This window comes from Tetrao urogallus, assembly GCF_951394365.1.
Source record: "Tetrao urogallus genome assembly, chromosome: 5".
Classification (NCBI taxonomy): Eukaryota; Metazoa; Chordata; class Aves; order Galliformes; family Phasianidae; genus Tetrao; species Tetrao urogallus.
Genome location: NC_136818.1, coordinates 33,386,658 through 33,400,188, shown reverse-complemented (window position 1 = coordinate 33,400,188; position 13,531 = coordinate 33,386,658). Strand labels below are relative to the sequence as shown.

At 42.4% G+C, this 13,531-nt stretch overlaps 1 protein-coding gene across 1 annotated transcript in view; it reads right to left on the bottom strand.

Moving 5' to 3' along the window:
• Positions 1-11,308, bottom strand: part of SH2D4B (SH2 domain containing 4B) — a gene marked incomplete at both ends in the record, with an annotated part of 70,061 nt that extends 58,753 nt beyond the window's left edge. Inside the window, one exon of the mRNA XM_079536048.1 lies at positions 11,125-11,308. Coding sequence (XP_079392174.1) covers positions 11,125-11,308 — 184 coding nt within the window. The remainder of the gene's footprint in view (positions 1-11,124) is intronic.
• Between the last annotated feature and the right edge of the window lie 2,223 nt (positions 11,309-13,531).

The following is a 13,531-nucleotide window of genomic DNA, read 5'->3' as shown; positions in this document are numbered from 1 at the left end:
ACTGTCCAACATGCCAATCGCTCAATCTGCTTCAAGGCTTGTGCAGCCGCCAGACCTGGTGCTAGGATAGACGCAAAGATGTTCGCAGTGACCGTCCATAGCTGTACCTCGTCACGACAATCCTCAGTCAGAATCACTGCCGAGCGTTGATCCCTCAGGCGGTTGTCTCCAGATAGCATCCTATTGATGTTCATCCATTCCGCTCGCCGTGGTGCAAACAAGGTTAGCTTTCCTAAATAGCAGGGTCCTCCTACTATATTCTTAGGTACCCCAGCCCATGCCCTATCCCCACAAATTAGAAATATACCGGGGGGAAGGGCTTTTGCTGTATTCATATTGACTAGGGTCTCCAGCTGTATCTTCTCTTGTGCTATCTGCAAGCCGTTTTTCTGTAATTGCTCCTGTAGGAAAACTTCTTGTTGCATAGTAAAAGGTTCAGATTGAGCAAACAAAATATCATCCATGTAATGATAAATGATAGCACGAGACCAAGCTTTTCTGACCGGTGCTAACGCGTAATCAACAAACAACTGGCATAAGGTAGGGCTATTTTTCATCCCCTGCGGAAGCACGACCCATTGATAGCGCGCTGCTGGCATGCTCTTATTGATTGCTGGCAATGTAAAAGCAAAGCGTTCTGAATCATCAGGGTGAATTTTGATTGTAAAAAAGCAATCCTTCAGATCAATTATTAACAGATGCCATGACTCCGGGACCATTGATGGGTTTGGCAATCCCGGTTGCAATGCCCCCATTGCTTGCATTTGATTATTAATAGCACGCAGATCATGTAGCAGCCGATATTTCCCCGATTTTTTTCTTAATCACAAAAATAGGAGTATTCCAAGGGCTGGTAGAAGGCACGATATGCCCTTGCTGCAATTGCTCTTGTACCAACTGACTGGCATACTGCAGGCTTTCCTGTTTCAACGGCCACTGATCAATCCAAATGGGATGATCAGAAATCCATCGCAATCGGATCGGGAAAGCCCATGCAGTGGCCGTTAGGGAAAACCCGAAGACTACAAGACTAGCTAGAACGAAGCTAGCAAAAGTTTCCTCTCTGCCCTGCTTAATTGATAAATATGATGGTGTCGGCTTTGACGTCTTTACCATGTTATATGCATCCCGCGCCAAGTTCATACTTTCCATACAAACCTCAGGTCCCATCTGGACCTGAATGTCAGGGCGAGAAAACATATTGCTGCCTGTCAACTGATCAACCGTAACCTGAAACAACGGGTGGTGCATATCCCGCGGGGTCTGTGCAGACAGCTCACACAGCCGCCGCCAATGTGCTTGCCACAACATCTGCTCAGAGGGCTTCATAATCATGCGCATTATAGTTTTTATGTCCTCCGGAACCAAAATGCTACTAGCCCACATATACGTCAACAGCTGTCGAGCCGGTTCACTATGTAACCCATGCTCGGCCACTGTAGCCCGCAACTGAAATAACATTTTCCAACCGATTGGCACATGTACCCCATGAACCTCACCATCCGGTCCTGCATCATAACGAATTGGAAAAGCTTGACTCACAACCTCCACTATATCCATTTTCCCCTGATGTGCGGCTTGTTCCGCAATCTTAGCCCAATTAAGTCTTGTAATCCGTCTATTTTTCCCTATTTGAGTAACATTGTCACAGCCCTTTTGCTCATTTCTCTTTGGCAAGACCCCCGCCGGCACAGGTGCAGAGGCGAGTGGAGGGGGGGGGGGGGGGGCAAGTCCCCATTACCTTCCTCCTCAGGGAATAAGTCGGGCTCAGAGTCCGACTCTTCCTTTCGTGGAGCGCTGGGCAAAACGTAATTATCCAACTTAACGGGGACAGGGATGCCCATAGATGGATGAGGGGGATCCTGGATTCTCCCCGTAGCTGTCCCAACCCCCAATTGCTGAGCTGCCTGACCGGCCATATCCTGCTCCACCTTATGTCTCTTAATACAGTTAATAATCTCTCTCCAAGGCTTCATCAATTTCTTAGCCTCCTTTTTATCATCAATCACCTGATCCCAAAGTATATCACCACACGTACGCCACTCATCAACATTAAATAAGGTTCCTGCATGCAAGAACACCCCTGCCGATCGCCCGAAATCTAAAACGCTCGGTACCGACTTTAAAACTCCCGTATCCACCCCGCGTTTTTCTAAAAAACGTAAAAGCAATTGTTGGGCTACCTCCCGCTCCATTCCGTCTGATGGAGATCCGCAATCCGCCTTCCGCGGTCGCGCTCAGCTGGCCAGCTATTCACACAGGTTTGCCCTCCGAGTCTGCCCCGGTTGTTAACCGCATAAGCCTCGCAACGCCAGGCACATCAGTCAGGTCCCTGTTCGGGCGCCAAATGTCGGGAATAACCCACTTGGCCAGGGAAACCTGCTGATAAACCTGGGGAAGCCCACCAACTCAATATGAGTGAACAGCTTCGTTTATTGGTAACCACAGCAGACCTTATATAGATACAGAACCCGAAACCATGGTTATAAACAACTCTATAAATCACATACCTAGGGTACAGTGGTTAGACAAGCATGTCGAAGGAACAAAGGCGAGCATTCCAGAAACCTATTCACCAAGCACCGCTGCTTAGGTACAATCTGTGCTATATTCCAAGCATAAACTGTCCCTGGCTCCTAAGCCACGCAAGCTAGTTCGAGCCATCTTCTAGAAACCCAGATTCAGATACAGAATAAAACCCACTGCACGCACAGTTTAATAAGGTACTAGACGTATACTCTGTGATATACTAGAAACACATTGATAAAGATGATGGTGAGGATATTAAGCTACCAGTTTCCTGAGCTTAGCCACTGATCCCACTCACCATTTCCCTTCTTTTTAAGGAGAAAAGACAATCCATGTTTCTGTGAATGCTGCTGAAAGACTTATAAAATGACAGAATGCACTTTCCTGAATACTAACATCTGTAGATCCATAAAAATACACATGGAATAACTAAGTGGTATGACACAATGAAAAGCACAGCAATGACAGCAAGAAAGCAAGGTCCCAGGCTGCAGCAAGCGAAAATTTGCTCAAACACAACAACTACAGGCTGTCAGAAAGAAGATGTTTACTTTCAGAAGATCTCGGGTAGGCAGAGATCTCCAACAAAAAAAACCCCTCACCTCCACTGTCAAATGAGGTCTGTAAGGGGTGGATCCTGGCTCCAGCCCTTCCTGTCACTCAGCTGCATTGCGTGCACCTGAGCTCCCCTGGCTTGGCCCTGCCTTCCCACCAGGTGCTCCATCACTGCTTCAGGCCATGATTTAGCATTTCCACTACAGGTGTTAATGATGAAAGCAATGAAAGTAACATAATCCCACAATAAACTGCAGATATACTACAGTTAATTATGTGGTCCACCCCTGCTAGCAGTCATAGGGCCACGAACCCATCTCTTCCAAGAATACATTCTGAGAGCTCCGCTGCTTCAAACTAACCTTTGAGACAGTAAGAAAATGGGGAAAAACTCTAAACTTCTCAAGCAGCCCCCCAGCATTTTATTTTATACGCTGTCCGATTCCAACACTGAGTTGTGTGCCTTCCTATTTGAAGGAGGATTTGCAGGGGGAGCAAGAGAATTTAGCTGGTTTACATTAATTTATCAGCAAGGGTTGCAGGATCTCAGCACCACTGAAAAATGAGCCTTCATGGCTCTCCAGCTGCTTTCTGATCATATAACAAACCCAATCTTATGTTTATGGAATTACAGCCTGTTGCCATGGAAATAATTACGCTGCAATATACCCCTGCAGGATTAAATAAAGGAAGAGTGACTGCAAGAGAGCAAACATAAAGCGAGGAGACAGTTACCCAAATCAGACTCCGGTAATTAACAAATGTGGCAAAAATATCCATGCATAACACTCAAAGGTAAAATGGGTTTGCAATATCAGAGGTTTGAATACTGTGAACAAATGAAAAATAAAATAGCACTTAATTGATCTCTTTCCAGTATGCCCCAAGTATTTTCTTGGCTCCTTGGGCAAAGCACGCTAACGCCTATTAATTTTATGCTTTGCCCACTTTCAACTGGGAAGTAACATTCAGAGCTTAAAGACGTTGCTGTAACTCTACGAATTACAGTTTAGCAGCAAGCTCAAGTCACTCCATTTTTATGTCCCTTTCATTGGAAATGGTATAAGAGTGCAGATGCATATGAGATCAGAGAGGAAGCTTATGAACTCATTTACATCAATAGCATTCATTTATTTTCCGTTCATTGAAAAAAAGAAAGGAAAAAGCACTATAATTTCTGATTCCCAATCCCAATTATCTTTTATACACTGTAAAAGTTACATGCAAAGCTTATTTCTCACTAAGAGCTATCACAAAGCATCCAAGTTTACCTGCTACTACAGAATAAATTAAAGCAAGTCTGCATGGCTACTTCAAGGGCTGATGGAAAATCATTGGTATCCCACCACAGCGAGATTTTCCATCATCACGGCACAGAAGTGCATTGGGAGGTTAATGAACCATCATCAGTGTCTGAATAAACCCATCACTCACTTGAACTCATCAAGTTTTCCTATCTTTTCCAAATCCTTCCTTCAAAACCCAGTGCTTCTATTGGAAACAGGGACAAATTGCAAGAATATACGGAATTAGCTTGGGGAAACCTCACTCTCCCCTTGGTTGCAGTGCTGCTCTATTTCCATATGAAGTATTCATGAGCTTGCAACCAGTCACAACCTCGTATCATTACCAGAGCACAACTATGTACAAGAAAGCCTGTCTACCACCTCTGTGTCCCGGCGGGCTCAGCAGAACCATCAGCAAAGGAACACAGCAATTGTCTCCCTGCCAGTGACTCGATTAACCCAGTAGCCTCTCAGAACACAGATGCAAAAGAAACCTTGGCTGAAATAAGACCTACGTAGCTAGCAATATTCTGCTCTTATGTTTCTGCAAAACAGCGAAGTCAGCTGCAGGGCAGAGGATGAGACTAAAAAGCACAGACTTAAAGGCTAATCCAAGGAGGGCAGAGAAGTCCCTCTGGATTTGTTCCATCTGGTACATATCTGGGTCAGAGATGTTTGCTTTTCTCAAGCTGGGGCTAGAAACATTTAGAAGCCACTGTTTAAGCACAGCTCAGTACAGAGCCACATTTGGCATGAACCCTGAGCAGCTGAGGTATCTGAGCCCCAAGGTATCTAGTACTAACAACATCACAGGCTACTATATATATGTTGTGAATGCTACATCAAAGCTTTTCCAACAATTTCAAATTAGTTGGCTCAAATCCCTAATAAAAATTATTCGAATGTTTTCATTACATTTTCAGTCCTCTCTGAATTCAAAACAAATATGAGACGACAGAATTCAAGACCACATACAGCCAGAAACTTTGGAAATACTCAAGTCTGATAGTTTTGGTTAGATCCAGTGACACAGGGAACAAGACAATGAATGCTGCCAGGAGCATGCCTCTGTAGTGTTAGCCAAGCCTTAGCTAAGCATTACCGGGACGTAGAGAAGATTTACTACAAATGCGTTCCTGAGTTCAGAAATGTAGAGGAATGTCACTGTGTACATCCACGCACCCTTAAATGCAAACAGTGAAACATGTACTCGCTGGTCTTCACCTGCAACAGTGATCTATCCTCCAACTATCCATTTGTGACATTTGAAATACTTGCTTTCAAATTGCTTCATCTATTCTCCAATGATTTTCCAACACAAATGTCATTTAGACGGAGAAATTATTTTCTAGCCATGCTGTGATAAACCTACCTAATTTTCTCCCAGCTATGCTTGTTAAAGACAGGTAAATAACAGAGTTTACAAATAGCTCCTGTCTGAACATCCTGAGCTGCAGTTCACAATGAGTAAATGTCAGCATAAGTAGCAGCAGTCCCACATTGTCTTACCTCCCACATGGCTGCTCTTCAGCTTCCTAGAGCTCAATAGGCTTTGAAATCTCATTTTAGGTATTCTGACAGCTTTGGATAGCACAAGAGTCAAAATCCAAACTGGCAGCGTTCTTCGCTTAGTCCCAACTCCACTATAATAGTTAAAGGGCTTCTGCCTAATGACATAAATGCACTTCATTGCAAATTGCAAAGCTGCCTGTCAGTCCGCTGAGAAAATCCCAAAGGAATCCTGAATTTTTGAAGAGGCTTCCCTTAGAGGTATTAGCACAACGAGAAAAGGCAACCTGTTTTTATTACAATGAAGAAATATCCGTGAAAGATCAGCTAAGGAATTATTTATAAATAGAGGACAACCTCTAAATTCCACTAACTCTATTCCTTTTTCAAGCTCTTTCAGAAAACTCTTTCAGAAAAAGCCATCAGTCATAATAAAAGCTTCAAAATACTTGCTTGAACTTAGAATAAATTCATTAAATAATGTTATTTTGGGAGGACCCCGAAGCAATGCTCAAATTCTACCAATACATTCTAGGGAAAGTACAAACACAGGCTTGGTAGAAACAGTAAAAGCATCAGAGCAGTTCACTGTCAGCTAAAGGAAATATTTCATCCCAGAGAAATGACTCCTTTATAGTATTCCTTTAACACCTTGATTTATATTTTAAAAAGGGAGGAATTTTAAGCTGTTGAAGACCATGGAAACATTTCATTCACACTCAAAGTAAAATACTATCTTTAACATTGGCTCAGTCTGATATAAATCTCAATTGTGACCTTTTCCTCAAGACACACGAACCAACCAACTCAAACGTAAAAGCAGGTATGATTTAGCTGTTACTGATGAAGGCTAATATTATTTTTTTCAGACACAAAGACTGAGTGATTTCATGTAGAATGCTATACTGTTTTTATTGCTAAACTCTCTCAACAACTTACATCAAGCTTCATAGCATTTAACAGGACATCTAAGACAATCTCTGTTCTTTGGTGTCCCCATAAAAAAAAAATAAAAAAATCACTGTAGGCCTTGGGACTTGGCTAGTTAGTTTCCACAACAATTGAAAAGTTATCACACTGAGCAACATCCCCTAAACCTGTGGGTGGTTTTAACTCAAGAAAAAAATAATCTTTTTATTTGACCTATGAGTGCCACCCTTTTCTTCCCCAACTCTGGGCTCGTGGTTTCTGCAAGACAACATATCTTGCCTTGTATGGCAAGTCAGTTACACAGTGCAGCTTGCTGTACTTCAAACTAGGACTTCCAGGAAAGAGCTGACGTGGATGACACTCAAGAAGATCAGAGTGGAATGGCTCCAGCAGCCTGCAGCAGACAAGGCATCTCCTCTAAGCCCTTGACCAGCAAGTTTAGAGTCCTGCTCTTAGAGACCAGAAACCTTCTTAGGTTTGTGTAACCACTCTTCACCTCACATCAGCACTCTCATTTTCACAGATATCTTGTTGTCCTATTTGAAAAGTCATGGCTGCCAAGCGCAGTCCCTGGTACCATCACTTCCATTTTAAAAAAAGAGAGAAAGGAAGAACCGGGGAACTACAGGCTGGTGAGCCTCAGCTCCATGCCTGAGAAGATTATGGAACTGACCTTCCTGGCAGAGACATTAAGGTAATGCCAAATAATCAAAATTGCATTCACCATCATTGCAAAATTTTGAAAAATGCACCCCTTTTGATTTGCTGTTTGTTTTGCAGAGTAATAAAAGGTGAGCTCTTGAACTGGAGGAGAATTGTACCAGTTGTTGCATACGACTGCAGCTCAAGCCCAAGCACCTTCTGGAACACTTCTGAAGAAATGTTTATTATTACCAATTCCTTTTGCACTGCCTCACCCTACTCCCTCCCAAAGAGGCAGGGTTTGGGTTTCATAAGTAAATATTTTATCTATGAGAAAAATGAAGAGTCATTTGATTAGAAACATTAGATCATGAAAGTTAAGATATATTTTCAGTGGAACCAAATGCCTGACTTCCTCAACTTTTAATTTCAATAGTTCTCTCTCAAAAACTTCTGTAAGATCAGCTCTCCAGTACAGTTCTGTTGGATGTGGTATACTTTTATCTTCAGTCAAACCAAAAGGATAATTCAAATTGCTAATTTAAGAAGGTACATAGGTCACTCCAAAAGTAATGCCTCCTATTCATTTCCACGGAAACTACAACAGATACACAGAGCAGAATAACAGTGTTTGAGAGAGCACATTCTCACCTACACAGCACTGTTTTTCAACAGTCACTATCACTAGTTATGCATTTTCACCAGCAATGAACAAGAGCCCATATGTCACACTTGTAAAAATCCACACCAGCAAAGTGACCCTCTGTTTCACAGCTGTTTTTATGGCATTGTTGCTAGGAAAACATTGCCCATGCAGTCCATCTTTCATCAGCCCAGACAGATTGAACTCACGAAGGCACAAAATCCTGACAACATGGCAGGCATGGTAGTACAGTTCAGCCAAGATTGGCAGTGTGCTCCACAGTCTTCAAAGCAGTATAGGGCCTGGCATTATCACGTTGCAAGAGAAAGGTCATCCTCTATTCTTGCCACATTCTGGAAGTTGAAGCCTTCAGCTTAGTCAGGGTCACAGTGTAGCAGTCAGAATTGATGGTTTGTGTGGGTTTCAGGGAATCCAGAGGAATCACCCCTTTTATATCCCAAACTATACACATAACTTTACTCACTGAGAGCTGTGTCTTGAACTTCTTCAGCAGGGAACCCACGTAGCCACCCCATGTACTGCTGTTTTGACAGTAGCTTATAGTAGCAACACCACATTTCATCATTTCTTATGACATAATTCAGGCAACTATGATCTGCAACTTCCTATTAGTTCAAGAGGTCCTCACAGATACCATATGGCTTTCTTTCTCTTCCCGTGTATTGCCACCATGGTTTCCAATGCTTTGAAGCCAAGATTCTGCTCCATCCATTGTTCCCTTGTCATAATCTATCAATTCACAGGGATGAGCTGATCAAGATGCTCTTCATTTGGTGGTGTGACAGCTGTGTATGATATGTGGCTCATCTTTCACATCACTGCTGAAAAGCACGACCCGCTGCCTCACTGTGCTCACGTCCATTGTTTGGTCTCCATAAGTGTTCAACAGGTGACAATTAATGTCAACAGCTGGAATTTTTTTCCACACAGAGGAATTCAATGACACATCTTTGCTACATGTACCCTTCCATGTCAGACACCATTCAGCAGTCAGACTGCCCCTCTGCTGCCATCTGTCTCATGGCAACAACATGTAATGGGTATCGGTGGCCCTAATGCCACATTATGAGCATCTGCCTCTGACATTGTGGGACAACATAGTAAAATACGAGGCACTACTTTCAGAGCAGTCTTGGTAATATGTAAAATAGAATGTTGATGTGACATTTTACTCTAGGCGAATGTGAACATTTTTGTCAGTACAAACGCAATCTACAAGTTACTGTGTTGCTCCTCTCCTCCTCCTCTAATTCTTTATAAATCAGAAAATTAATTACCCAGAAAATAGTCTCCTGTAGTAGGAAGCTGAACAGGTTTAATGCATAGTTTATATATGGAAATTTAGATGTCAACACTGTGACAAATCATCACATAAATATTTTTGCAGCTAGAGTTTGCTGCATCCATCTTTCCCAAAGAATGAGCATAATGCAGATTATCTGGATGATAAACAGCTGTTTTGGTTTAAGGATCTGAAAGACATTTTTAATATTTTTTTCCAGCTACAAATCAATCGAGATGAACAAAGTTATTGTGCTGTATGAGAGAAGCGATCCTGATGCCATCTTTCTTAGAGGAGAGATACTCACTGTAAGAACACTAAGATAAAGAAAACAGAAATTAGACACAACTTGGTTCCCAACTTCTACCTTGTCATCTGTGAGGGGACACTTCAGACTCACCACTGCTAAATAGACTGTTCTTAATGTTCCCCCCCTCATTTCTAGGCTACTGTTGTTACCTACCCTGGAGTCATTTTACAAAGGCCCTAGCTTCAAGTGAGTCTTGAAAACTAATTTTGCTTTGAAATACATTTCTTTAGTCATAGTGTTTGAATTGCCAAGTATCTGATTGGATATACCTAGTACTTTGTAAGGTTCAGCTGCTCTAACTTAAGAAGTCTGACAATTGAATCCAATAATGTATCTGCATTGAGGTGCTCAAAGCAAAGCCTTCTGCTATGGCAAAGAGTTAACAGGAGCAACACTTTACATAGTGACTGCAGCTGTAATCAGCTACCCAGGATTATTAGTGATTTCGAATGTTCAGACTTAAATCGATTTAAAGATCGGATGAGATCTTTAGCATTTCACAGGGAGTGTTTGACACATCTCTGTGACACCTCCTTGCTGAGTGAGGAATGGCTGCAACCACATTTTCATGAGAAAATAGTTTTCTATCATACATCCTCTAGATGAGGAAAGAGTTGGAAGCCACTTACACAAAAGAGACAACAAGGAAATATTTCTATTTATTCTAAACCAGTTGAACCCAAGATCAAACACTCGGTAATGACCAAGTGGAAATTTTCTTTTCTTTTATTCCCCACAATTTCACTTGCTTTCTCAGCCAACACACATTCAGCACACATAACAGACTGAGGATGGAGCTCTGCAGCTTCACTAAATATCCCATGAAAACACATCTTCATGGTTTTTTTCCCACAATTTCTCTTTTTTTGTCCTATTTTCTATCATCTATTCAAAACTGTATAGCTGGACAGCTAAACTCACATGGTGTGGCTGTTCTTACATAACATCTTATTCATAGTCAACCCTTCCCAAGCAGCTCCAATTCACGAACCTATCTTCTGATCCAGTCACATGTAAACAATTAGCGCCAAGTTAAGAAACCTCAACAGCACAGGTAAGCCTGCCTTCTGCTTGACTGAGGAGCAAGTAAAGGGATAGCAGGCAAAGAAAAAAGCCTCAATAGTGGGAGACCTGGTAATCTCCAGTTACCACTGAAAAAATGGGAGCAGTGATTTCTGTCTGAAAGAGTCACTTTGAAACAATTCCCCTTGCTCCCACACTAAACTACTCCCTGGAGAAAGAATTAGCCTTGAGAGACAAAGAGCAGGAACTGTGTTTTTGATGCCCAACCCCGTTTTGCCTATGGGGACAGCTGGCAAGCTTCCTTGTAATCTGTTTCAGAAATGCTGTATCACAGCCAGTTGCATGCCCATCTCCCCAGCTCCAGAACAAGCATAGGAGGAGGTTACAAGCTTACTTTGTTTGCGCCTTGCTGTTTTTGTCAGCATAGCCTCCTCCATTCGTGCTTTCTCTTCCCTCTCCTTCCAGCGCCTCAGCTGTTCTTCTCTCATCTTGTAGAACAAGATTTGCTTTTGCTCTTCATTCAGCTCTGCCAGGAGCTCAGGGTCGATATACATATCACGCAAAATTTGCTGCAGCATGACTACTCCAAAAGTGAAGAGAGAAACTTGCTCCCAACTACCTTCAGTACAACGAGGAGATCCCACCTACAGCACTCCAGAAAGCAACCTGCAGCAAAGGTATTCTCCCTCATCTGCCAGCCCAGCACAGGCTCGATTCTTCTTCCTCTGTCCCTCTTCTTGCAGGCATATTCTGCTCCTCTTCTCTTACACTGACAGAGTTCTCTGCTTATCTCATCCACCAAAGGTAGTGACAGGTGTCAAGTGAAATGAGGGGGGACGAAAGGAGAATGATGATGAAATAAATGAAAAGACCAAAAGAAATAAGACCCTTCAGTGTTCCTGACTGCAAACAGGTAAAAATAAGGGATTCTTGACTGCACCCATCATTTTTGCTCCCTTGAGTAGAAGGAAATTCAATATAGTGAAAGTCTGAGACTTTCGGCTGAAGCGATAATGTACTCCCAAGGGTGTTAGTGTTGCCCTGGGGGTTTAAAGTGATGTCATGGTTTAAGGTATCACCTACACCAACAATATCTATGTCACTTCGGGAACTGATCTCTTCTGATAAGAGAGGAGAAATGAGTTTGCATATTATTTCCCAGTGTAACCTGTTAACTGGTCTCAATAGGGTAGGTCACATCATCTCATATTTACCTGGTGCTGACAAATATGGTCATGCAAAGTGATTAAAATGTCTTTAAAATTAAAAGCAAATGTAATAAAAGCCGCAAGAATCTTGTTATCACTTTATAAATAGTAAATTAATATTAATTAAACAAGAGGTAGTTCTCAGCAGTTCATGTAGAACACGCACATCCTGCTGGCAATTCACTTTCCGCTTTGTGACTGCAGAAAGATATAATGCTGCTCTTCAAGTAAATTGTGACCTTATGCTATTCAACAGAGTTTTTACCACAGTCTGGAAAATAATGTTTCAGCAGCAGGGCCAAGAGCCACTAAATTAAACGAGAAAAGTAAATGCTGAATTCCACATCCAGCTTTCCCTGGGTACTCCTCCAAGGAGCAGCAGCACGCCATGAGGAGGGGAAACTGTCTAAGAAGAGAAAAGATGGGGCCATCCTGAGTTTTAACAAAATGAAGAACACACCTCAGGCTGTAGCATCCCATTTCATGATACTTGCACAACATCTCCCTTTTAGGGTCTACCACTAGAAGGTAGACTGTACAGGGAAGACCCACACTATTGCCAGAGGGATGAGAGTGCCACTCCCGTGACATTCAGAACAGGGCAGTGGAACTGCCATGGAGCAGAACTGCAGAGCAGTCATCGCACTTTTCCACTCCTTGTCATTAACAATTTTCAGAAGCAAGATATCTAATTTGCAGTAGCACTAGATAGCAAGGGAAGAGGAACACAGATGATCCATCCACCATACACCTGTATCGTTTTTCAAATTAGATACTATCACTTATTGCTAATATGCTTAACCCCATCCCTCACCTGCAATGGTTCCTTACTGGCGTGCACAACAAGTGACAAGAAGATGCCTGCTCACTTAATGAATTAGTATTGAGTTACTAATTATTTCTGGTGCTTGCCCTCAGTCAAACCAGAAATGAAAAGTTCTAAAGATTAAGATCTTCTCACAACGATGGTACAAAGACTCAGGGCCGAGACACCACAGAATGATGCATTCCTCCTGCACAGAGAAACAAATCAAGGAAATTCACATGCAGGTGCCTCCCTGGAGAGTTGCCTCTGGCCCCTGGCACCGATTCCTGAGCAGAGAGGACACAAAATTGGAGTCTGTTTCCTCCTTCCCCTACTCCTCACAGTTCTTCCCTGTTTTCCTCGCTCCAGGAAATACATGGAAGTATTAGAAGGCAAGGACACAAACTCATCAGTCTCAACACAACTTACTAACCACCTGTTTTCAGTCACTGACCTCTCTTCCCCTGTCAATGCAGGTAATTCCCAATTACAGGGGCAGCTGTCTATGCTGCAGAGTGGAGCATCACTTATCTTAGTGACATTCATATGCAGTCACACAAAGTTAAAACAAACACTCAAGGAATTCTGAGTTCACTTAGAAAAAAACTGTGTACCAGCTCCATATGCCTTTAACAACATTATCCTTTAAATGCAAGATATGTTACATTCTTCCTCATGAAGAAAATAACTTTACGGATGTCTTGAGCTCTTACATGGCTTTCATGGTCCTTGTATTCAAAAACTTACACTGTTATTGTGTTTACTCATGTTAAGCTCCTTTGACGTAA